This window comes from Pelophylax lessonae, assembly GCF_965119305.1.
Source record: "Pelophylax lessonae genome assembly, chromosome: 11".
Taxonomy (NCBI): domain Eukaryota; kingdom Metazoa; phylum Chordata; class Amphibia; order Anura; family Ranidae; genus Pelophylax; species Pelophylax lessonae.
The window spans coordinates 55,690,088-55,713,796 of NC_138778.1; the positions used below are offsets into that span (position 1 = coordinate 55,690,088).

The window sequence follows — 23,709 nt, forward strand, 5'->3', positions numbered from 1 at the left end:
GGATTGGGACTTTCAACGGCAAGAACCAGGACTTGAGTATGTAAATATATAAATTTTATTACACGTATTACAAAGATGAAACATACATAATCACACATGAAATATATGATAAAAACAAGGTCATAGATACGTCTTGGAACCAAGAGGGTCTGAGGTGTCTGGATCGGACTAGACGCGTTTCGGTCCAATTGCCTTTCTCGATAGTCCAGAAAACACCAGAGCTCAGACTAGGAGCATAAAAGGTAACAATAAGTATGATACAAATGGTAAGTATAGAATTAGATTTCACATGTATTAAACAATGTTAAAAACAATATATCACATAGTTCATTATACACAGTGTTTGTCGTATTTAGATGTGAAAAGAGGGGGCAAAAATGCCTCTATGATTACATACCAGATATGCAAGACCTCTTACATATAGGTCTTACATATCTGGTATGTAATCATAGAGGCATTTTTGCCCCCTCTTTTCACATCTAAATACGACAAACACTGTGTATAATGAACTATGTGATATATTGTTTTTAACATTGTTTAATACATGTGAAATCTAATTCTATACTTACCATTTGTATCATACTTATTGTTACCTTTTATGCTCCTAGTCTGAGCTCTGGTGTTTTCTGGACTATCGAGAAAGGCAATTGGACCGAAACGCGTCTAGTCCGATCCAGACACCTCAGACCCTCTTGGTTCCAAGACGTATCTATGACCTTGTTTTTATCATATATTTCATGTGTGATTATGTATGTTTCATCTTTGTAATACGTGTAATAAAATTTATATATTTACATACTCAAGTCCTGGTTCTTGCCGTTGAAAGTCCCAATCCTCAGGGGTTATTTTTGTTCTCTATTTTATACTGTGAATAAAATATGGGTTTATGAGACTTGCAGAGCATTGCATTCTGTTTGTATGTAAATTTTACACAGCATTCCAACTTTTTTTGGAATTGGGGTTGACCATATTGCAAAGTATTGATGCATCTCATAAAATTAGAATACCATCAAAAAGTAAAATTTATTTCAGTTATTCAATTCAAAAAGTGAAACTCCTATTTTATAAAGTTGCGTTACACACAAAGCGATATCTTTTATCTTTTGATTTTAAGGATTATGGCTTACAGCTAGTGAAAACCCAAAATTAAGTATCTAAGAAAACGTGAATATTACAGAAGACCAATGAAAAAAAAAAAAAAAAAAAAAAAGGATTTTTAATACAGAAATGTTGGCTTACTGAAAAGTATACACATTCCATGCACAATATAGGTTTGTACCCGTAGTACAGCCCATAAACAATAGTGCGCATTTTACTTTTTTTTTTAATCGTACCTAAAACACACTGACACTGATAATAATAAAAAAAAAAAAAAATCCTGTCCAAAAAAATACCGACTCTGACCTTGACCCAAACACTAACCCTGGCACTGACCTAGATCAAACCTTGATCTAGGTATTTAATTTTTTTTTTTTTTTTTTCTTATACACACTTTTTTCTCTCTGCAAGGACAAAGAGATACAATGAATCTCTCTCCTTCATTCACAGAAAAAGAAAAAAAGGGGGCGGGCTTCACAGTGACTGATCACTGTGATAGCCAATCAGAGGCTAGCAGAGGCTGTGATAGCCTATCAGAGGCTGTGATAGCCAATCAGAGGCTATCACAGCGATCAGGTGACCCCGGAATTGGAAGTTCGGAGTCACGATCGTTAGTACGGGGCCCAGGTGTCTTGGTAAGACCCTGGTCTTTGTGCTGGGAGTGTGCTCCACAGGGAGATACGCAAATATGCGGCATCACGGGGGAAAAAAAAACGGAAAATTTATATCAAATACTTACCGTAATTTTCCTTTCCTGATGGACTCCATGGCAGCATACGTATCGGGTTTGGCCCCGCCTCCAAACCTACCCATAGGACCTCACTCCCATAAATCTTTGCTCCTGTTCAGCACACGTGTTCTGTAACTATCCTCCACAGAAATCCGGGAGGGAACTCCTGCTGCCATGGAGTCCATCAGGAAAGGAAAATTACGGTAAGTATTTGATATAAATTTTCCGTTTTCCTGACAGACTCCATGGCAGCATACGTATCGGGAAATAACTCGCCGTACACACAGGGTGGGCAGGTGCTGAACAGAAAAGTTTAATGCATTTTGTCAAACAGACAGGACTTGCAAACCGAAATTCACAGAAGAAAGAGCCGCTGGCTCAACACAGTAATGGGATAAAAAAGTGTTAATAGAGGACCACGATGCTGCTCTGCAGATGACTTCAGGAGCCACATGTCTGGATACTGCCCAGGAGGTAGAGATGCTCCGCGTCGAATGAGCTGTAACTACTGCTGGAGGGGTCAAGCCCTTAGCCCTATAAGCCCACTGGATGGTCTGGATGATCCAAGAGGAAATGGATCTCGTCGAGGCTCTTGAACCTTTGTTTTTTCCATAGAAGGTAACAAAAAGATGTTCTGATTTTCTGAAAGAGGAAGTGGCATCTAAATATCTCTTAATACACTCTCCAACATCCAGCGGATGAACCGAAGATTCTTCCTCTTCCTGTCTAAAGGTTGGTAATACTGTTTCTATGTTTTCATGGAAGACAGAGGTCCTTTTTGGTCTCGCATCCAGCATGGGAATGAGCACCACTCTGTCAGGAAAAAAAGTTAAGAAAGGCTCTTGTGTCCCAAAGGACCCAATATCCGACACTCTTTTTGCTGAGGTTATAGCTACCAGAAACACTGTTATCAGTGTAAGCTCTCTTATGGTCAAAGAATCAGACATGTCTTGAATCTGACCCGCCAGGAAATCCAGAACTAGTGGCAGATCCCACTTGGGAAACCTGGGTTTTCTCTGAGGTCTGATTCTCACTGCCCCTTGGAAGAACTGACGAATTAGGGCATGAGTGGCCCAGGAGATCCCTGTAAAAGCGGAAATAGCTGAGACCTGGACTCTGAGCGAACTTACTGATAGAGGCAAGTCCAGTCCTGATTGGAGAAAACTCAATACATCCTGGATCTTAATTGAAGATTGAGGATCAGGCCTTGTAGTCAGCTGTGCAGAAAATTTTTCCCAGATTCTCTGATAAACCCTGTTCGTTGAGCTTCTTCTAGCACTAAGCAATGTCGAGATTGCCGTTTCTGGACAGCCTAAAGCCTGTAACCTCCTCCTCTCAACAACCAGACCCTGAGATGTAGACGGTCTGGGCACGGATGGAGTACAGACCCCTGGGACAACAGATCCGGTCTGAAGGGTAGCGGGATTGGGTCTCGGATACTGAGTAGCGTCAGAAGGGGAAACCATGGCCTGTTCGGCCAGAAGGGAATCACCGCCACTACCTCCACTGGCTCCGACCTGAGTCTCCGAAGAAACTGTAACACAATCGGAATCGGTGGGAAGGCGTATGCCCTGTGGAATCTCCACTGATCCGAGAGTGCATCTATCCCTGATGCTTGTGGATCTCTGAATCTTGAATAGTACCTCGGCAGTTTGTGATTGCAGGGGGAGGCGAAGAGGTCTACCTCTGGAGAGAGCCCCAATGTTAGGATCCAGTCGAACGTTTCCTTGTGAAGGGACCACTCGTTGTTGTCCAGATCCACTCTGGACAAGAAGTCTGCTTTGACATTCTGGACTCCTGGAACATAAACCGCTGAAAGATTCGAGAGATTTCTCTGTGCCCAGGACATAATCGGCTCCACTTCCCTCAATAGGGACCAGCTGCGTGTTCCCCCTTGTTTCCTGATGTATGCCACTGCTGAGGTGTTGTCCAGACGCAGCATGACAGGTTGGTCTTTTGTCAGGTGAGAAAATGCCAGAAGAGCTTGGAATGCTGCTCGGAGTTCTAGTATGTTGGATACTAATCCTCGAGTGGAAAACTCCCACCTGCCCTGTGCCACCTCCGACAGACAGTGGGCACCCCAGCCTATGTTGCTGGCGTCCGAGGTAACCACTACCCACGGAGCTGGCTTCAGAGAGTGGCAGTTCAGCAGGTGGTCTCTGCATAACCACCAGGGGAGACTCGCTCTCATTGAAGGGGTTAAGAAGATGCGTTGATCCAGATGCCACGTATCCCATTGCTGAAGGAATCCCTTCTGAAAGGGTCTCATCCTCCACAGGGCCCACTTCACCATGGGGACTACTGCGACCATAGTCCCGATCACCTTCAGGCATTGACGTGCCTGAAGATGAGAGGATGAGAGGGCAAAGCGAATCCTGTCTCGAAGTGTCCCTATCTTTTCCTCTGGAAGAGAGATAGTCGCCTTCTCTGTGTCGAACAGAGCGCCCAAGTAGATCAGGGACTGAGTTGGAGTCAGGTGACTCTTCTCCTTGTTGAGTAACCAACCAAACTTCTGGAGAGTGGACACGACCTGCTCCAGATGAACTAATAGTTGGTCTCTGTCTTGGGACAACAGGAGGAGATCGTCCAAATAGTGGTGAAGACGGATACCTTTCAATCTCAGTAGGGCTACCACGGCCAATAAGATTTTTGAAAAGGTCCGTGGAGATGTTGAGAGCATGAATGGGAGACAGATAAACTGAAGATGTAATCCTCCCACTTCGAACCGGAGAAACCTTTGAAAATCTTCGTCCACAGGGACATGAAAGTAGGCGTCTTTCAAGTCGATGGACACCATCCAATCTGCCGGCTGGACTGACTGCTGTATGGACAACAGGGTCTCCATTTTGAACCTTTCTTTTTTTATGAATTTGTTCAAGAAGGTCAAATCTATTACTGGTCTCCATGATCCGTTCTTCTTTTGGACCAGAAAGAGCGGAGAATATATTCCTTGGCCTCGCTCGGACTCTGGAACGGAGATGACAGCCCCTTGAGCCATGAGAGCTTCGACGTAAGAAAACAAAATCTGACGCCTTTCTTCTAGGGATGGAATGGCAGTAGGCAGAAACCTTGAGCCTGGGCTCTCCTTGAAGACCCACTTGTGGCCTGAGGACACCGTCCTGACGGCCCAGGGGTCCTGAATCGAAGCCGCCCAGACATGTCGGAAGGAGCGTAGACGCGCACCCACCCGACATGTCTGAGCGGGCCCACCTTCAAAAGGACTTAGTGGGCTCACGGTCCCCCGAGGAGACATTCTTTGTCGTTTTCCTGGAAGACTGTCTGGATCTCCAGTTCCGGTTGAACTCCCGACCAGGTCTATAAGAACGAGCTTCCCTGGCCCGGTCAGGCACAAATTTTCTGGTAGGCTGTCCTTTCTTGACGTTGAACTGGCGCCGATCCTGGGGAAGAAACCCAGACTTACCGCCTGTAGCCCGGGTTATGGCCTCGTCAAGTTTATTCCCGAAAAGGGAGGACCCCTCAAAGGGAATACGGCACCAAACTTGCTTTGATGCCGGATCTGCAACCCAAGGGCGGAGCCAAAGAGCTCTCTTAGCTGTGACCGAGGACAGCATAACTCTTGCCAGTAGACGGATCAGGTCTATGGAAGCCTCCCCAAGGAACGACGCGCCCAGCCTAAGCTCCTGGATTGGAGCGCTTCTGGCCACCTCCTCCGAAACCGATCTGACCGATTCGTCTACCACATCAGCCCAAGACTCCACGGCTTTGGATAGAGCGGCTAAAGCCAGGACTGGCTTACAGGCCATACCTGCTGTAAGGTAGATTCTTTTCAAATCAGAGTCCATCCTTCGGTCCAACGGGTCTTTAAATGAGACCGTATCCTCTAAGGGAAGGGTCACGTGCTTGACCAGTCTCATGACTGCTGCGTCAACTAGGGGAGGAGACTCAAGATGTTTCACATCATCCTCTTTGAAGGGGTAAAGTTTAGCCATCTTGGATACCAAGGAATTCTTTCGTTCCACCTTTCTCCACTCCTCCAAGATGATTTCACCCAACTCTCCCAGGAAGGGAAAATTAACACGCTCCTTATTGAGCTGTTTAAAGTACTTCTTCTGCTTGGGAGGGGGAACAGCTGACTCTTCCCAATTTAAGGTCTCTCTGACCGCTTTAACCAGGGAAGGCACCAAGGTATATTCAAAACCCAAGCAGGGATCTTCATCTTCAGAGTCGCTACCTGACAAGAGCATCGACTGATGGCTTGTGTGGGCCGACTCGAAATCTTCCTGTACCTGTAGTGCTACAGGGGAAGGGCTTGGGGAAGCCGTTGCAGTGTCTTGAGAACGACTGACACCCAACTCTGCCAAAGAGTCCTTTACCACTCTCTTGACCAAAGCCTCAATGCGTTGATCGGAAGTATCCCTCTCTCCCGCAGCCTGGGAGAAACATCTGTCACAGAAAAGCTTCCTCTCCGGGACACTAGCGCCACAGCCTCTGCAACCTGCTTTGTCAGGTCTCCGTGCGTGGCTGGCTGAAGTAGACGATTTTCGATGATGTGAGCCCGAACGGGACTTTCCTGTAGAGTGCCGGTGGCGAGAGCTCGAGCGCCTTTCACTTCTTTGAGAAGAGTGCCTAGTCTCTGAACAGAAAAAACAGAAGAGAAGAGAAAAAAAAAAAAACAGAAGAGAAAAAACAGACAGGAAGCTAGGAACACTTGAGTTCCTACCCCCACCCCCTATAACCCACAACCCCACCAGGAAGCCCCAAATACCTGTTAGGGGCGGGCTGACCACCGGAGGGCAATGTAGCTTCCATTCTGATGCTGACCTACAAGAATGAGCCGGACAGCAATGTCAGAAAACCAGCAAAAGAGGAGGGGGGGGGCGCTCCCAAATTGGGGCCAGTACTCACCAAGAACCAGAGGTTAGCAGGTAGAGCGGCAGCGAACAGCAGGCGTCCAAAAACCGATCGGATGCGGAGTATATAACACCCAGTATCAGCAGTGTGTATAAACACAACACTGCTGACAGTTCTGGGGTTTAAATATGGCGCCTGGTGACGTCATCAGCGATCGCCACCGACGCCGACTCACTGCGCATGCGCCGAGCTCCTACTGCGCACGCGCGAGAGCCAAGCCTCGTTCTCGAGGCGCCGCACATGCGCAGTAGCGTACCGCACCGGCGGCCGGTCAGGAAGTGAACCGCTGACCGGCCCCGGACCACTAGCCACCAGGGAAGGCAGGAAAGACCAGGTAAGAGACAAATACAAAAAAACAGGCAATACAAGCATATAAAATAGCTGCCATGGAGTGTACTCACGAACCGCAGACCACCAGGGATGGATGCACACCGGACTTATCTCTTCAAGGGTACCGGCCACCCGCAGCAGCTGGGCTTTTTGGCCAAGGCTGCTACATCTTCGCCCCTACTCCATACCCCGCAGCAGCTGGGGCTTATTGGAGAGCTCCATACCCGACTGGTAGAGCCATCCATCACCCGGAATCCATCTTCAGGTAGGATATCAGGTAATCCTTTGGAGGACAAAAAAAGAACACGTGTGCTGAACAGGAGCAAAGATTTATGGGAGTGAGGTCCTATGGGTAGGTTTGGAGGCGGGGCCAAACCCGATACGTATGCTGCCATGGAGTCTGTCAGGAAATTGTATTTTTGTCCTACCGTGAAATTCTTTTCTCTGATGTTTATTGAAGGACACAGCTCCAGAATATTTTTGACCATTGAGTTATGCTGCTCCCTACAGGGTAGGACCCTAGAAAGAAAAAAAAAAAAGTCTGGCTACGCCCATGGGCGGTTCCAGGGGCTATACTCCCTCTCTCTGCTATAGGTACTAAGTTTAGTTACAAGTAGTGTCAGAAGAATTACAACTTCACAGAGGGGTGGGTGCTGTGTCCGTCAATGACCATCAGAGTCATTTTACGGTAAGTCAAAAATCCCATTTTCTCTTTCGTTCATTAACAGAAACAGCTTCAGATCTTCATAACCATTGGGACATCGCAAAGCAGTGTTAAACATTAAGGGGGGGGGGGGGGGGGGGACAGCAAAAAATTTTTTTCCAAGGCTAAACAGTAGCCAACAAGAGCAAACAACCACATCCAAGGCATGCAAGGCAAATTCCTTTGGATGTTTAGGCCTGGGACACTGGGAAGGCAACACAATGTCTTTATTCAAATCAAAATCAGAGACAACCTTTGGAAGGAATGACGGACAGGGGCGAAGAACCACCTTATCTCTGAATTGTCAGGTAAGGTGAATGACAGGATAACCCTGCCAGTTCCAACACCCTGCGCGCAGAGGTGATATCCACTAAAAAGGCCACCTTCTGGGACAGCGTAAGCAGGGGAAAAATTCTCAAAGGGAGACTTCTGGAGGACCAAAAGCACCAAATTGAGGTCCCAAGCCGGCAACAGAGCCCGCACTGGAGGAACCAAATGTCAGACACCCTGAAGAAAGGTACGCACCAAGGAGTGAGTGGCCAAAGGTCGTTGGAATACAACCACCAAAGCCGACACCTGTTGCTTGATGGTACTCAAGGCCAATTTCCGTTCAACCCCTCGTTGAAGGAAGGTCAAGATCCGAACCACCGAGAAGGAGCGAGGATGAACCTGAAGAGACTCACACCACGCAATGTACGTCTTCCACATATGATGGTAGATTTCCCTTTTAACAGTGTAGGAATCATCAACTCAGATAAACCTCTATCCTTCAGCACCTGGCGTTCAACAGCCAAGCCATCAAAGCCAGCGACTGTAAAGCAGGATGGCAGATCAGTCCTTGGGACAGCAGATCCTACCTGAGAGGAAGCTTCCAAGGAACATCGGCGACCAGCCACACTAGATTGGCGTACCAAGCCCGGCGAGGCCAGCCTGGAGCCACTAAGATGACCGGAATCCCTTCTGCCTCGATCCTGCGTAGAAGACTTGACAGAAGCTTGAAAGGAGGGAAGGCGTAAATCAGACGATACTGACCCCACGGAACCACCTGTAGCGTCCGCCAGAGGATCCCTTGACCAAGCCACAAACCTCTGCACCTTTCTATTGAGCAGATACGCCAACAGATCCACCTTGGCGGTGCCCCACCGGAGACACAACTGATGAAACACCTCCAGATGAAGGGACCATTCCCCTTGGTCCAACACCTTCTGGCTACCTTAGAATGATGGCTACCGCCAGAGCCGCCAGGACACTTCTTGTGCCCCCTTGGTGATTGATATAAGCCATGGCTTTGTCTGATTGAATGCACACTGGACAACCCTGAAGATGATCCGCCCAATAGTCCAGACACAGTCTTAATCGATCGGAGTTCTAAGACATTGATCAGTAGTTTGGACTCTTCCAGAGTCCATATGCCCTGAGCAGAAAACGTCGAGGACGCCTCCCCAGCCGGACAGGCTGGCATCCGTGGTAACCACTGACCAATACAAGAGGAGGAAGGATTTGCCCAGCCGAAGCGCCAGAGAACGAAGTCTCCATGTATCAGGGACTCCTCCTTTCTCCTAATCAGCCGGATATGAGATTGTCCAGAGACTGCGAAGTCTTGTCCCATTTGGTCGGAATTTTCCTTTGCAGGGACCTCATATGGAACTGTGCAAATGGAACAGCCTCGAAGGTAAACCCCATCAGGCCCAGCAGCCGCATGCAAGTCCGGAAGGATGACCATCTGTTGGAAAGCAGGAGATGAATTGCAGTCTGCAATTTCTGGAGTTTGCCCAGAGGAAGGAGCACTGTGGCTAAGGCCGAGTCCAGAGTCAGGCCCAGATAGTGCAGCTTTGTGGACAAAACCAGTGCAGACTTCTGAAAATTCGGAATCCAGCCGAACTGCAGAGTTCGTATTGTGATCTCCAGGTTTTCACCAAAGCAGAAGGAGACAGCTTGCAGAAGGAGATTGTCCAAGTAGCCCAGTACTGCGATCCCCGTTGGCGTAGCAAAGCTAGTACCGGGGCTAACACTGTTGTGAAGACCCGAGGATCAGAGGGGAGACCAATGGGTAACGCCACAAACTGATAATGCTCCTCTCCCACGGCAAAGCAGAGGAAGCGCTGGTGACTGGCACATCTTGGAATATGAAGGTAAGCATCCTTGATGTCGATAGAGGCGAGGAAATCCCCCTGATGCAGGGATGACACCAGCGTGCGAATGGACTCCCTTCTGTGCCCACACAAAGCAGTTCAGCTCCTTGAGGACCAGGATTGAACGCACTTTGCCTTCCTTCCTGGGAACTGTTTGAGTAAAAACCCTGAAAACGTTCCGAAGTCGGAACCAGAACAATCACCCCTTGATGTAACAGGTCTTGTACCGCCCCAAACAGACCCTGTAAGCGGTCCGGGGAAAAACACAAGTTGGAAGGAAAGTACCTTGCCGGGGGGACAAGAGAGAAATCTTGTAACCCGACAGAATGACTTTGTGGACCCACTTGCACCAGGGAAGTCCATGGGTCCGGAAACCAGCGAAGACGTCCCCCCACCCCCATGCTGAAGGAGCCATGTCCGCAGGTCTAGAGAAGCCCGCTCTCAGCTTGCCAGACAAGGTCGTTTGGATTCTCCAGAGGCAGCCCTGAAAGGCTTTGAGCCCTGTCAGTCACCCCTGAGGGACAAAAAAACTTCTTATGAGCCAAAAAGGAAGGCCCACATCTACGACGAGGTTCCTTGCCCTTAGCAGCCTGCGGAAGAAAGGTACTCTACCCCCTGTGAGAGCTTTCACAATGTCATCCAGGGTAGCTCCAAACAGGTGATCTCCTTGAAAGGGAAGATCAGTGAAGGCCTCTTTAGAAGTCTGGTCCGCAGACAAACATATGAGCCAAAAGACACGGCGAAGGACCACTGCGGAAACAGAGAGCAGGGTGACCCACGGCGACCAAATCAGATTCAGGATCTGAGAAGACAGATGAAGCAGGGGGAAGGCAGGGGTCGCTTTTTGCTATCCCTTCGCCTGAAGACCACCTCCACCCGGGACACAAAAGACTCCAGGACCACCGTCAGTGCATCGATGGATGGTTGGGACCCGGAGGTTCCCACAGCCTCAGAGAGGGGATCAGGTGGGGAGATATGCTCCAAAGACTCCATGAGTCACAAGGGGGACCCCACAAAAAGTGTAAAATACTGCTAATGGACAACCCTCACCGCGCTGGTAGCACCACCTTGTCGCCAGGCACAAGTACCAAGCGATTCTCAGCAGAGAGGGAGAGAACCCCACCAGACTCACCACCCAGCAGAAACAGGCACCTGCAGCCACCAAGATAATCTGCACTGAACGCGCAGCGATACGGAAGTGAAAGGATCCAGGAGTGAGCACCAGGGGATGAAGAGGGGCTCCCACCACCGAAATCGCTGCCCACAAAGCTCCACTGTCATGGCTGCCGCCTATTTTAGATGGCAAACCACCGCAAAATGGCTGCCGTGTATTGAAACACTCAGGCTACAACAAAATGGCGGCACCAGGAGACTTACAGGGACCCAGGAGGGAACCCTGGCCACGAGGACAGACCCAGGCAGACCCCCTCCCCCCCCCACAGTTGATCGCCCCCCCCCCCCTAGCCCCCAATCGCCGGCATAGCGCCCTGCTCCCACCCCAGAAGGTGGATCAGACCACCCAAACAGCCCCAACATATGTTGAGGGGGGGTAGGATGGGGGACAGATGAAAAGGGGGGGTGCCTGACGGGAAGGAGGGGAACCCACGTCCACCCCAAAACCAGCTATTTACTATACAAGGAACAATGGCGGGCACTGTCCAGACAGAACCCCACTCCATCGAAATGGGGGGGGGGGTGTCGGCCAGGAGGAACGCTGCAACTCGGGCCAAGACCCGGTGATAAGCGACCACGCGAGGCATTTAACTTGCAGGCCAGCCCCTGTCCAGTTGGGCTATGTCGCGGCCAAACTAGCGTGAAGCGGAGGTCTGGGCACACTCACTGGCCACACTGGGGTGACCATTGGATCTCGATTATCCAGCCTGTCGCCTAGTCTGGCAGTTGATTGTAAATCTCACAGGAAAGAATCCAGGAGAAAGAAATTTCTATCTAAAAAGAAAAAAATGCCAGGACCAAAGATCCCAGCAAGGAACTAGGTCCTTACTTCTGACTAGGCAGAAGAAAACTGAGTGCCTATAGCAGAGAGTTCCCGTGGAACTGCCCATACTCCTGCAGGGGGCAGTATAACCCAACGGTTATAAAGATCTGAAGCGGTGTTCATCAATGAACAAAAGAGAAAAACACTAGTCCAGTGGGGCAGCATATTTGTTTTACGTCGGCGCCAAGGGTTTTAAAAAAGAACTTTGCATAAAATGTGCATAACAACACATGGAAACACCCATAAAAATGCACTAAAATTAAATTGCAGGTGTGTTTTTATGTGTGTTTTAGTATAACTGAACCCTTGTGTGTTGTAGTGTAAATGGGCTCTTGTACTGTAAGCACTCCATGGGAGAGGCTGATGTCACAAAGGCATCTCATCAGTGGCAATGACGTGGCAGAGCCTTCCATGTAACTCTGTGGAATTGCTCCCTCACTGGCTCTGAACACTGCCGAATCCCCCACACTTGCAACAGGGCAGCAGGGGAACAACATGTCATTGGTCCTGCTAGCGAGGCAGCAATTCTAAAGAGACTGGCAGTCGTTTAGCGATCCTGATGCTAAACGCCTGCCTGCCAGTGTTAAGATCGCCTATGTGACATCAGCCATGGCATTCCTAATGGAATACTGGACAACATGTCAACACAATATAAATCAGTAGATAATCTATATAATGGATTTCCACATGGAACAATCCTGGAGCTCAGAACTGAATTAAATTTGTGCCTATTCATTTTATAAGGGTCCATGGGATAAAACTGAATTATACTTTCTAATGTGCCTATTCTATGCAGTCAAATTTTTTTTCCTGTATTGAACCTAGAACGAAAGGGCAAACAGCTACTATTTCTGCATACTATTATTCATACTGTTACCATGGCAATAGTCTAGGAATTATACAATTATAAATGTTAGCATATGGCCACAGTAACAAGACTGAAGGCTAAGATGCAAATGATGTACAACGCTAACGCTAAACGTACGTGCTTTGTAATTATTAAAGAGTTGTTTTATAAACCTGTCAAAAGAACATGAATAATAGCACAATTCAACTGTTACATGAAACTAAGAAAAAGGTTATTCCTAGTGCATAGCAATAAAAATTGTGATTAACAACAGCACCAGTAATGAATGCCCCAATCAAGTCACTCTTATAGGGCATTCACTTACTGGGCTGCCACAAACTCGGCATTACCCATGTGCACTCCTATTGATTGGAGAGGGTAATTTGCATACATTTCACAGGGAGCACTGCCTAAGCTTATTCCCCACTCCCTGGGCAGCCAACACTCTGCTTGATCCAACGCTCCAAGTTGTGGATTGGCTTGAGCCCCATTATAAAGGACAATGTCACGCATTGTACGTGATGGCATCACCGGCCACAACACCAAAGAGAAGAGACTCTAAAGGAACTGGTCTCACGGGGTGGTGGAAGATTGCTGGGGTAAGGCGTAAGGTAAGTATTATAGCTTATTCCTCTACCCATTAGATTGTAAGCTCTTCTGAGCAGGGCCCTCTAAATCCTCTTGTATTTTATTGTATTGTATATGTACTGTCTCCCTCTAATATTGTAAAGTGCTGCGTAAATTGCTGGCGCTATAGAAATCCTTAATAATAATAATACCCCCAGACATGTAATGGTAGTAAAGTCCCCCTGGACACTTCTACCTACAGGCAAACGTATAATAAAGCTACAAGGAATATGTCCTAAATGTGCACCATTTAGGAGATATTCAGTGTCCCTGCAGCCAGTGATGTCACCAGCGCATGGGCTCTGAAGGAATGGCATACCAGTGCCGTTCCTCCAGAGCCCTGTGCTGTAAACAGTGACTCCAGCGTGCATGCTGACATCTTTGCTGCTGAGCAACTCTAAGGACTGCAGCCCACGAACCCGGAAGGAAGACCATGTGAAGATGGAAGCCCTGCCAGCTGCTGGAGGGCTTTGTTTCAAGGTATTTTTTTTCAAAATGTGCTAGTATGCCTGCCAGTATGTGTAATTAACAATTTACTTTTTTAAATAAAATGCTTGGCTTCACTTTTTCTACATCTTTTGTTGAATCTCAGTGTTGCTGATCTCTCCAGTGATGGCTGCATGTGTAGTGAAAAGAGCGAGCTATGTTTACATAATGTGTGTTCAAATGACCACTTGTAGTCCCCAACAGGTGCCCATGGGAAATGATGACAACACAGGAGCACAACTTACTGTGACAGAAAGTCGTCACTGTATAACAAAGTTTCTGGGTTCACATCTACATTAACCACATCCCACCCAGCCTATAACAGAATGAACGGCTTGGCAGGAGATCAGTTATCCTGACTGGGTGCCAAATGACGTCCAGCAGGATAAGCTGAGGGCCCGCAGCACAGTGATCGGTAGTGCGGTGTCTCGCTCTGACGCACAGCATCTTCGATCTCGGTAAAGAGCCTATGACGTAGGCTCTTTACCATGTGATCTGCTGTGTCCAATGCTGCTCACATTATAACCAGGAAGTGTCGTTTATCAGATTATCAGAATTCTCTTTTGCATACAGACAAGACGCGGGTAGAGGAGAGCTGATCAGCAGCTCTCCTGACGGGGGGGTCTGCACCAATAATTAGCCCATCAATTATCAGTGCAGACCCATCAAGGATGCCCACAAGTGCTCACTAGGGATGCCAACTCGTGCCCATCAGGGATGCCAATAAGTGCTCATCGGGGATGCCAATCAGTGCCGCCCATCAGTGCATCATCAGTACGCATTAGTACCACCTTATCAGTGCCCGTGAGTGAAGGAGAAAACATATTTTTTTAGAAAAGAAACAAAGAAAAAAAGTTTTTTTTCTAAATTTTCGCTCTTTAAAAAGAAATAAAACCCAGTGGTGATCAAATACCACCAAAAGAAAGCTGGGTACAGTGCTGCATGACTGTGCAATTGTCATTTAAAATGCAACAGCGCTGAAAGCTGAAAATTGGCCTGGGCAGGAAGGGGGGTGAAAGTGCCCAGTATTGAAGTGGTTAAACGACAACAACCTGGACACTATTACCCGAAACAAGATAATATATACACAGGGCTACAATTTTATCTGTCAACATCTAGCCGTGTATAAATAAAGAATGTAAGAGCTGCACAGGAAAGGTTTGTACACTGAAGGCTTTGTGCAAATATAGGCAGCAAACTCACAGTGAAGCCCAGCATCTTGTAGTCTTTGCTGTACATGGCCTTGCGCTTTTCTGTCCCAGTGCCCGACACTCCGCTGCCGTCAGTCTCTGCATCAAATGCAATTCTTCTTAATTCAAATATGATGTCTCTCTGGGCCTGAAGAAGAAAAAGCAATGGTTATATAAAGGAGACACTTTCCGGAAGTAACCCATAATACGGGGTGAACAACAGGTTCTTAACAACTGCACATACCTACCTTCCTATAGGTTCACAGATGCTTCAGTTGGATGCCAGCAGCAAACAGAAATACCTGATACTACTGGGCATGGGAAGCAGGTGGCTCACCTCTCTACCTTATACCTACCTACCGCATGACAGTGATGTTATGTCAAGATGGAATGTTCATCAGGCACCCAAGCACTGCTCATTAGGCACATCAGGCACCATGGGACAGTCCTTGGCCTTCTGTAATGGCGCTTTTCCACTGCATGGAACCGAACGGTTCGGCTCGCTTTTGTGCTTTTCCACTGCTGGTACAGCATGGTACGGTGTAGGAATGGTTCGGTACGGTGGCGCTTTTCCACTGCATGGAACCAAACAGTTCGGCTCGCTTTTCCACTGCTGGTACCGCATGGTACGGTGTAGGAACGGTTCGGTACGGTACGGCGGCGCTTTTCCACTGCATGGAACCGAACGGTACAGCTCTCAAAAACAGTACCACCTCGATTGTGGTTCCAAGAGGTACCATACACGGTACCATATCCCACAATCCTTTGCATGCAGTCACTACTAGCCACTGATTGGTCAGAGAATCGTTGTTATCCCACCCACTTAACTTTAGTACTACTTTAGTGGAATAGCAAACCATACCGTATTGTACCGAACCGTTCCAACACCGTACCATGCGGTACCAGCAGTGGAAAAGCAAACCGGGCCAAGCAGGACCGAGCTGGTACTTGCAGTGGAAAAGTGCCATAAGTGTTATGCAATTTGCGTCTTGCAACTTCCATTTAGTTTCCTCTCTCTATACCCTAAGCAGTGTGCTGTAGAGGAGGGCAGCAGTTAAGTACACCTGCTTCTTTGCCCTGCATGGCCAAACCACAGGCATACTCTAAAGCTGAACTCCAAGCAGATATAAAAGACACAAATTCATTTTATTTTCCAGTAACAGGTGAGGCAAGGGTCAAGACCTCTGAGTATTTTTAAAAGGTAAGTTCCCCTCTACTAGAAAAAAAAAAAACTGGCTATGCAGTTAAGGAGTGCCTGTAGAGAAAAACACTGTGCAGCTTTGAAAAAAAAAGTTAACGACTTCCGGACCACCCACTATATATACACACGTCATTAGTTTGACGGTAAATACCGCGGGTTTGGCAGCAGCTTTTTTTTTCATACAGTGAGCGATCCTCCGTCAAATAAAAATAATCCCGGTGGTGGATTCGCCACGGGATCACTTTTAGAGACAGCAGCAGTGGCGCCCCCCTTCCCTGCCGCTTCCCTGTCATCTCCGGGCTTACCAGACCATTCGGTTATCCCAGAGCCGATCTGATGCTTTCCGTGGCTGGGCAGGAAGCCAAGTGAGGGTGAGATAGCCTTGGAGGAACAGAGCGATTTCCGACGTCACTGTCGCATTCCGGCCTTTTTATTTGCTTTTAAGTGTAAACGTGAGGTCTGAGGTCTTTTGACCCAGATCTCGCAATAAAGATGCTCTGTCATTATTTTTATTACAAAGGATGCTAACATTCCTTGTAATAGGAAAAGAGGTGATCAAAAACATTTTTAAAAAGGAAAATAGGGAAAAAAATGTTTTTAAAGGACCCTGTCCTTCAAAGCTCGCACGCAGAAGCGAACTCATACGCAAGTTGCGCCCACATATGTAAACGGTGTTCAAACCACACATTGCCGCGATCCTTCGAGCGAGAGCAATAATTCTAGCACTAAACCTCCTCTGTAACTCTAAACAAGTAACCTGTAAGAATGTTTAAAGCGTCGTCTATGGGGATTTTTAAGTACGGTTTGTCGCCATTTCAGTGTGCACAATTTTAAAGCATGACATGTTGGGTATCTTTTTACTCTGCGTAACACCATCTTTCACATTATACAAAAATATTGGGCTGACTTTACTGTTTTCTTTTTAATTCAAAAATGTTTTTTTTTTCTGAAAAAATTGCGTTTGTAAGACCGCTGCGCAAATATGGTGTGACATAAAATATTGACAGAATCTATATTTTATTCTCTAGGTTCTCAGCTAAATATATAATATATATATTTTTGGGGGTTCTAAGTAACTTTCTAGCATAAAATACTGATTTTAACTTAAAAATAACAAATGTCAGAAATAGACCTGGTCCAAATGCCTTTGCAATAGGTGTAGGTCATTTAGATACCTCCCAAAGCCTGTCTAAAAAACTCCCAGAGATGGAATCATTTCATCCTCCCTTGTTGCTAGGATGTTGCTCCAAGCCCTTTCAAGACACTATAAGTGGATTCCAAGTCTCTGGCATGCCCTCTCTTTCTCCTGTCACAGTAGCTCTGAGCTCAGAGATGCCGTAACAAAGGGGACAGTGGATCATACATGTGCAGGGGTTTGAAACTTGCTCCTGTGATGGTGAGCAGTAAAAGCTGGGGGCATATTAGTAATGTCCTAGCAACAAAGCTGGATGGAACAATGCCATCTCTGAGAGGTTTTTTGGCCAGGATTTAGGAGGTACATGAATGGCCTACACCTAGAGCAGAGGCAATATTTAACTTTGGTCAAAGCTGCAGTTTGTTTTTATCTACAGGCTCCCCTTCCCTGAATATGCATTTTTTTTTTTTATGAAGATGAATTAACCATTTAAAGCGGAGTTCCACCCAAAAGTGAAACTTCCGCTTTAAATACGCCTGACCCCCTGACGTGCCACATTTGGCATGTCATTTTTTTTTTTTGGGGGGGGGGGGAGGGAGCGGGTACCTAGATTTGACAGGTACCCACTCCCATTTCCGCTCTGGCCACCTAGGCGGCTAGAGTGGAAGTTCTCCTCTCCCCTCCCACCCTGCAATCTTCTAGGACATGTAACAGGTCCAAGAAGATTGCCCGGCCATTTGCGACGCGCGTGCAAGCCGTGAAGCCGCAAGCTGTCATAGCCGGATGCCCACGCTAGAGATGCCGGCATCACCGAAAAGAGAGGGAAAGAGGAGAGAGGCTTCTGGCGGCCCCATCGCTGGACCGTGGGACAGGTGAATGTGTGTTTATTAAAAGCCAGCAACTACACTTTTTTGTAGCTGCTGACTTTTAATAAACACAAAAACAAGTGGAACTCCGCTTTAAATCTGGACAAACAAAGATTTCTCCACCCACTCTAAATACAGGGATGGACAAATCTCCCCTGCTGCTGGAGCCAGCGATCAAAATACCGGAACAAATGGGGGGTAATGGTGCAACCAGATCACCAGTATAGCTAAGGCAGTCCTTACTGGGCTGGGGGGTATTAAAAGATCCGATAAAAGTTCTGTCCACTGAGAAGGCTGCTGGTAGTAGAGAGAAGCAGCTCTGTCTCCCCTTGAGAATACCGGAGAAGTACCTGGATCGGATTGGATGCAAATATTGTTCAGCCAACAATTTTCAACCCAACTCCTTCAACAAAACTGAGCGAACAATCGATTTTTGTGGAGTCGGGTGGTGCCAACAACACCATCCCCAGCTTGAACTTTAGCGGATTCAGCATGAATCTGACAAAATGTAAAACATGCATGATGACCTTAAAAGGAGAGGCTTGGGGTTATGAAAAAAAAAAAAAAAAACCTTCCACTCAACTCTCAAATCAGCTCTACCATGTGAGCTTTAAGGCAGAGAACTGAGCGATCACGTGACTGCTGATCACTCAGCTCTTGGTATGCTCGGAATGAAGAGAATTCTCTGCTCTGCCCCTCCCCGCTGAGCCGCAGCACATTGAGGGCCGGGGCCAGCTGTCAATCAAGCAGCTGGGTGGGACCCTTCCAGAGCCTAGAGAGGCTCCTTCCCAACCAGGCAATATGGTTGAGATCCTTCCAGAGCCCGGAGCAGCCTGCTATCAGCTGACTCTTGGTCGCAGGAGAGCAAAAGCTTTGGCCATACTTCCCTTTTAACAGTCGCAGAACAAAATCAGTTCTCTTGCCCTACAAGACAGGCCTGTACTATGTAACAGGGCTGTATAAAGTATAGAGCTGAACAGACAAATACAAATCCTTGGCTGGTAAAACAGCTCCCCTATACGTATATCTTCAGTGCATTTGATTTGCCTTGAGTTGAACTTTAAGCAGGCTCACTTGTCGACCAGCCCATAGTAAAAAAACGTCATTACTTTGACATTACATACCAGTGTTATGACAGCAGCTAGCTGCCATAACCCTGGTATTTTTTATTTTTTACTATGGCCAACTCTCGTTCAGATAAAATGGGTCCTGTGGGCTGATTCACCATGGATCACTTTTAGAGGCAGCTGAAGGGTTGCCTTCCCCCACCTTTTCCGCTGCTTTTCGGTAGTTCCCGGACTTGCCTAACGGAACGGTAAAGCCCAGGAGCGTTTCGATGCGGCCGTTAACTGGGCATGGAGAAAAGGGAGCCAAAGATGGCTGCGACTCAGCTCCTTGCCCTTGGTGGACTAGAGCGACGTCTGAAACAATTTCCTGTTCTCAGGCCATAGTAAATAATTTTTTTTTTTTAAAGCATTTAAGCAAAAGTAAAAAAAAAAAAAAAAAAAAATTTTTTTTTTCTTTTGCTTTTAAAAGATAAAACGAGAGGTTTGGGGTCTTTTTGACCCCAGATTTCTCAATAAAGAGGGCCTGTCATCCTCATTTCTATTACAAGGGAGGTTTATAATGCTTGTGATAAGAAAAAAAAAAAAAAAAGGATTACAAAAAATAAATGAATAAAAGGGACAAAGCCAAAATAAAATAAAAATAAAATAAATAAGCAAAAAAAAAAATGTAAAGCGCCCCATCCGTCAGTGCTTGTGCGCAGAAGCGAACGCATACGTAAAATGGTGCAAGCATATTTAAATGGTGTTCAAACAACACATGCAAGGCACCGCAGTGAACGTTAGAGCAAGCAATAATTCTAGAACAAGACCTTCTCTGTAACTCTAAACAGGTAACCTGTAAAAAGTTTTAAAGCGTCGCCTATGAAGATTTTTTAAGTACCATAGTTTGTCTCCATTCTTTGAGTGTGCGCAATTTTAAAGCATAACGTTAGGTATGCATTTACTCGACATAATATCTTTCACATTATAACAAAATATAGATTAAATATTTATTTTTTTTGCATTAAAGTGTATTTTTTTTTTCAAAAAAAATTGCATTTGAAAGACTGCTGCACATACTGAGTGACATAAAATATTGCAACGATCGTCATTTTATTCTCTATGGTCTCTGCTAAAAAAAATAAATTATAATGTTTGGACCTTTAAGTAATTTTGTAGCAAAAAATACAGATTTAAACTTTAAGAGCCGATTCACATACAGGCGACCCGACTTGCCGGGGCGGCCTGTGAAGTCGCGGTACACAGCGCGCACCGCGACCTCGGAGCGACATGCACGGACTTCATATCATTGAAGTCAATGCAGGTCGCCCTTGTGTCGCTCCTATTAGAACGGGTCCTGTGCTAATCTATGGCAGGCGACCCACGGCGACTTGTCAGGCGACCAAGTCACCTGACAAGTCGCCGCAGTGTGAACCAGCTCTTAAACAAAAAGTTCCAGAAAAGGCCTGGTCTTCAAGTGGTTAAAATAAAATAGTAAATGCACACAAACGTATTCTGAAGTTTTGTTGATTTCAAACACATCTGGTCCGAGGAAAGTTCCCTAAGGCTCCATTCACACTTGTGTGACTTGTCATTGGACATCAAAATCGCATGACAAGTCACAGCCCATTAATTTCAATGGCACTTGTTCCAAATTGGTGTGACTTGAAGACCCAGCGACTTTGAAAAGCTGCCTGCACTACTTTGATGCGACTTTTGATGCAACTATGATCCAGAGAGAGTGCAAAGCCAGATCAAAGTCGCACTCAATGTTGCATTCCAAAGTCGCACTAGAAATTGTGCAACTTTAGAGTTGCGAAAGTGTGATTTGAATCCAACTCTTAGCAATGCTTTAGCAAAGAATCATGCATTTAACACACAAAAACGCTTGCAGAAACACTCAAAAAATGCACAGAAATGCATATTAATGCATTCAGTAACAGGCATGAAAAATAAACAATACTGCCTACATATATTGTAAGTGTAAAAAGGCTTTTAGTCTCTCAAAGCTGAATTGAGCAACGGCAGTCAATGAATGAAGCCAAATGTTAGGCAAGCTTTGAGGTTAAAACAGTACGAGGGACAGGTTCATCTGATACCTGGTCCATAACCTTGGCCTCAAGTAGAAATTAATCTAATAATACGGACTTGCTATCCAGAGCAATTAATCAGATCTTTATTTTTCTAGTCTGTAGGTGGAAATGAGATAGAACCTGTGTTTTAATCAGACATTTCTAAAGCTACATCCTGTTCTCAGTCACACTAGTTTAGAGGTAAATAAATGGATTTGTGTATCACCTGGTCATTGGGGTCCATTTTGGTCATCATCCGTTCCTCTAAGAGGTTAAAGGTTAGTACTTGGAGAACATACAGCTGATGTGCCATCTCTGTTTTAATGGGCCGATTTCCCCGTATAATATGCTGTGGAAACAAGAGGGAGGCAATACTAGATCATAAGAAGAAACATTGCTATATCAGAAGAAGAAACATTAACTTAGCAGATAAGTGAGGCACTGAAACAACCAATATTTTAAGTGGATCTGTAATTTCCATAAAGACCGATTACAGTGCACCTTATATTTGGGGTCTTATTGACCCCCAGACCCCTCCATAAAGAGTACCTGTGACGTCCCTGTTGCTGTCACAATAATGTTTACATTCCTTGTTTGTGACAGCAATAAAAATGATCCCAAAAAAAAAATATGTTAAAGCAACAGTTTAAATTTAAATATTAAAAAAACAAAACAAAAAAACACATTTTACCACACCAGGACCACCCACTGTAAATCTACCTCTGTACTTTGACCCTAAATACCGGGGTTGTGGCCGCAAATTGCGGCCATAACCCCAGTGTTTTTTTAACCAGCGGGAAGCCTGCTTTAACATAAAGGTAGTCCCAGTGGCAGATTCGCAGCGGGTTCACCTTTATGGGCGGGGGGGGGGGGGGGCACTCAAATATGCTGCCATTTTAACTGTGGGCAGCTGAAGCTGCTGCCTGTTCACTTCCTGGATTTACACACACACACACACACGGATCGCTGCAGTCTTCGGTTTTCTCCGCCCTCATCCAGTCCCCTAGAGCTCTGCAGATCTCCTTGGTTCTCCTGTGACTCACCCCTCCTCCCTTGTTGTTCTGTCAGTAATGAACACAGGGATCCTGTGTTCCTCCTATTTAGGAACACAGGTCTCGGTGTTCATTCACCAAGCCCATCCCAAACAGTTAGAAAGCACCCCATAGGGACACATTTAACCCTTTGAACGCCCCTAGCGTTAACCCCATTCCCTGCCAGTGTCATTATTACAGTAACAGCGCATATTTTTAGCACCGATTACTGTAGTGTCACTGGTCCTCCCAAAAATGTCAAAAATGTCAGTTAAGTGTCCGATCTGTCCGCTGCAATGTTGCAGTCCTGCTAAAAAATCGTTGATCGCCGCCATTACTAGTAAAAAAATAAATAAATAAAAATGACAAATCTTTCCCCTAGTTTGTCGACACTATAACTTTTGTGCAAACATATCAATATACACTTATTGGGATTTTTCGGTTTTACTCAAAATATGTAGCAGAATACATATTGACCTAAAATGATGAAAAAAATTTGATTTTTTTAAATTATTTTTACTGGGAATTTTTTATAGCAGAAAGTAAAAAATATTGTGTTTTTTTTTCCGGAATTGTTGCTCTTTTTTTGTTTATAGCTAAAAAACAAAAAAAAATTGCAGAGGTGATTAAATACCACCAAAAGAAAGCTCTATTTGTGGAAAAAAAAGGACATCAATATTATTTGGGTACAGTGTCGCACAACTGCGCAATTGTCAGTTAAAATAATGCAATACTGTTTTGCAAAAAATAGCTTGGTCATTAAGGGGGTAAAACCTTCCGGTCCAGAAGTGGTTAAGTCCTGCCCCTCCCCTGTCTAAAGGCACAAACAATAGTATGCAATTACTTTTTGACAATCTATCGTGCATTTACAGCCAGCCCCCATCTAGTGTCTGTAGACATCTTTACCCTTTAATAATGAAAACAGCAGCCCATTTACTGACACAAAGCGTACCCAAGGAATTTGCGGACACTGCAGAAATTGTCCAGGAAAACAGAAGTAATGCTCAGTCATTACACCTCTATTACTTACATTGAGTATGATGGATCGAAGGTGCTTCTGTACAAATATGTTTGCCATCTCCTGTATCAGAAAGAGAGTACAATTATGTGTGAGTCACAAAATGCAGCAAAAAAAAAAAAAACAAAAAAAAAGGATAACGCAAGAAGAGGAGGAAAGCTAGGAATAACTGAGAAAGAGAATCACTACATCAGGAGGAGCAGTCCAAGTGTGAGAAACAGGAGGACAACAGAAACTCCCAAACTAGGCCCTCCCATGGTACTCACACTAACGGGAAGATCCAAGATATTCTGAGGCTTCTCCTGAGTGCACAACGCACACAAACAGAA

General features: G+C 46.0%; 1 protein-coding gene across 2 annotated transcripts in view; it reads right to left on the reverse strand.

Moving 5' to 3' along the window:
* The window catches only part of ELMO2 (engulfment and cell motility 2), a 186,090-nt gene that overhangs the window by 22,684 nt on the left and 139,697 nt on the right, over nt 1–23,709 (reverse strand). Inside the window, exons 10-13 of one of the 2 annotated variants that reach the window (XM_082271363.1) lie at nt 23,647–23,682; nt 23,393–23,443; nt 21,558–21,680; nt 15,025–15,159 (exon numbers count right to left, since the gene is read on the reverse strand). In XM_082271363.1, the coding sequence (XP_082127489.1) occupies nt 15,025–15,159; nt 21,558–21,680; nt 23,393–23,443; nt 23,647–23,682 (345 nt within the window). The remainder of the gene's footprint in view (nt 1–15,024; nt 15,160–21,557; nt 21,681–23,392; nt 23,444–23,646; nt 23,683–23,709) is intronic. The other variant, XM_082271364.1, reaches the window with a different exon arrangement.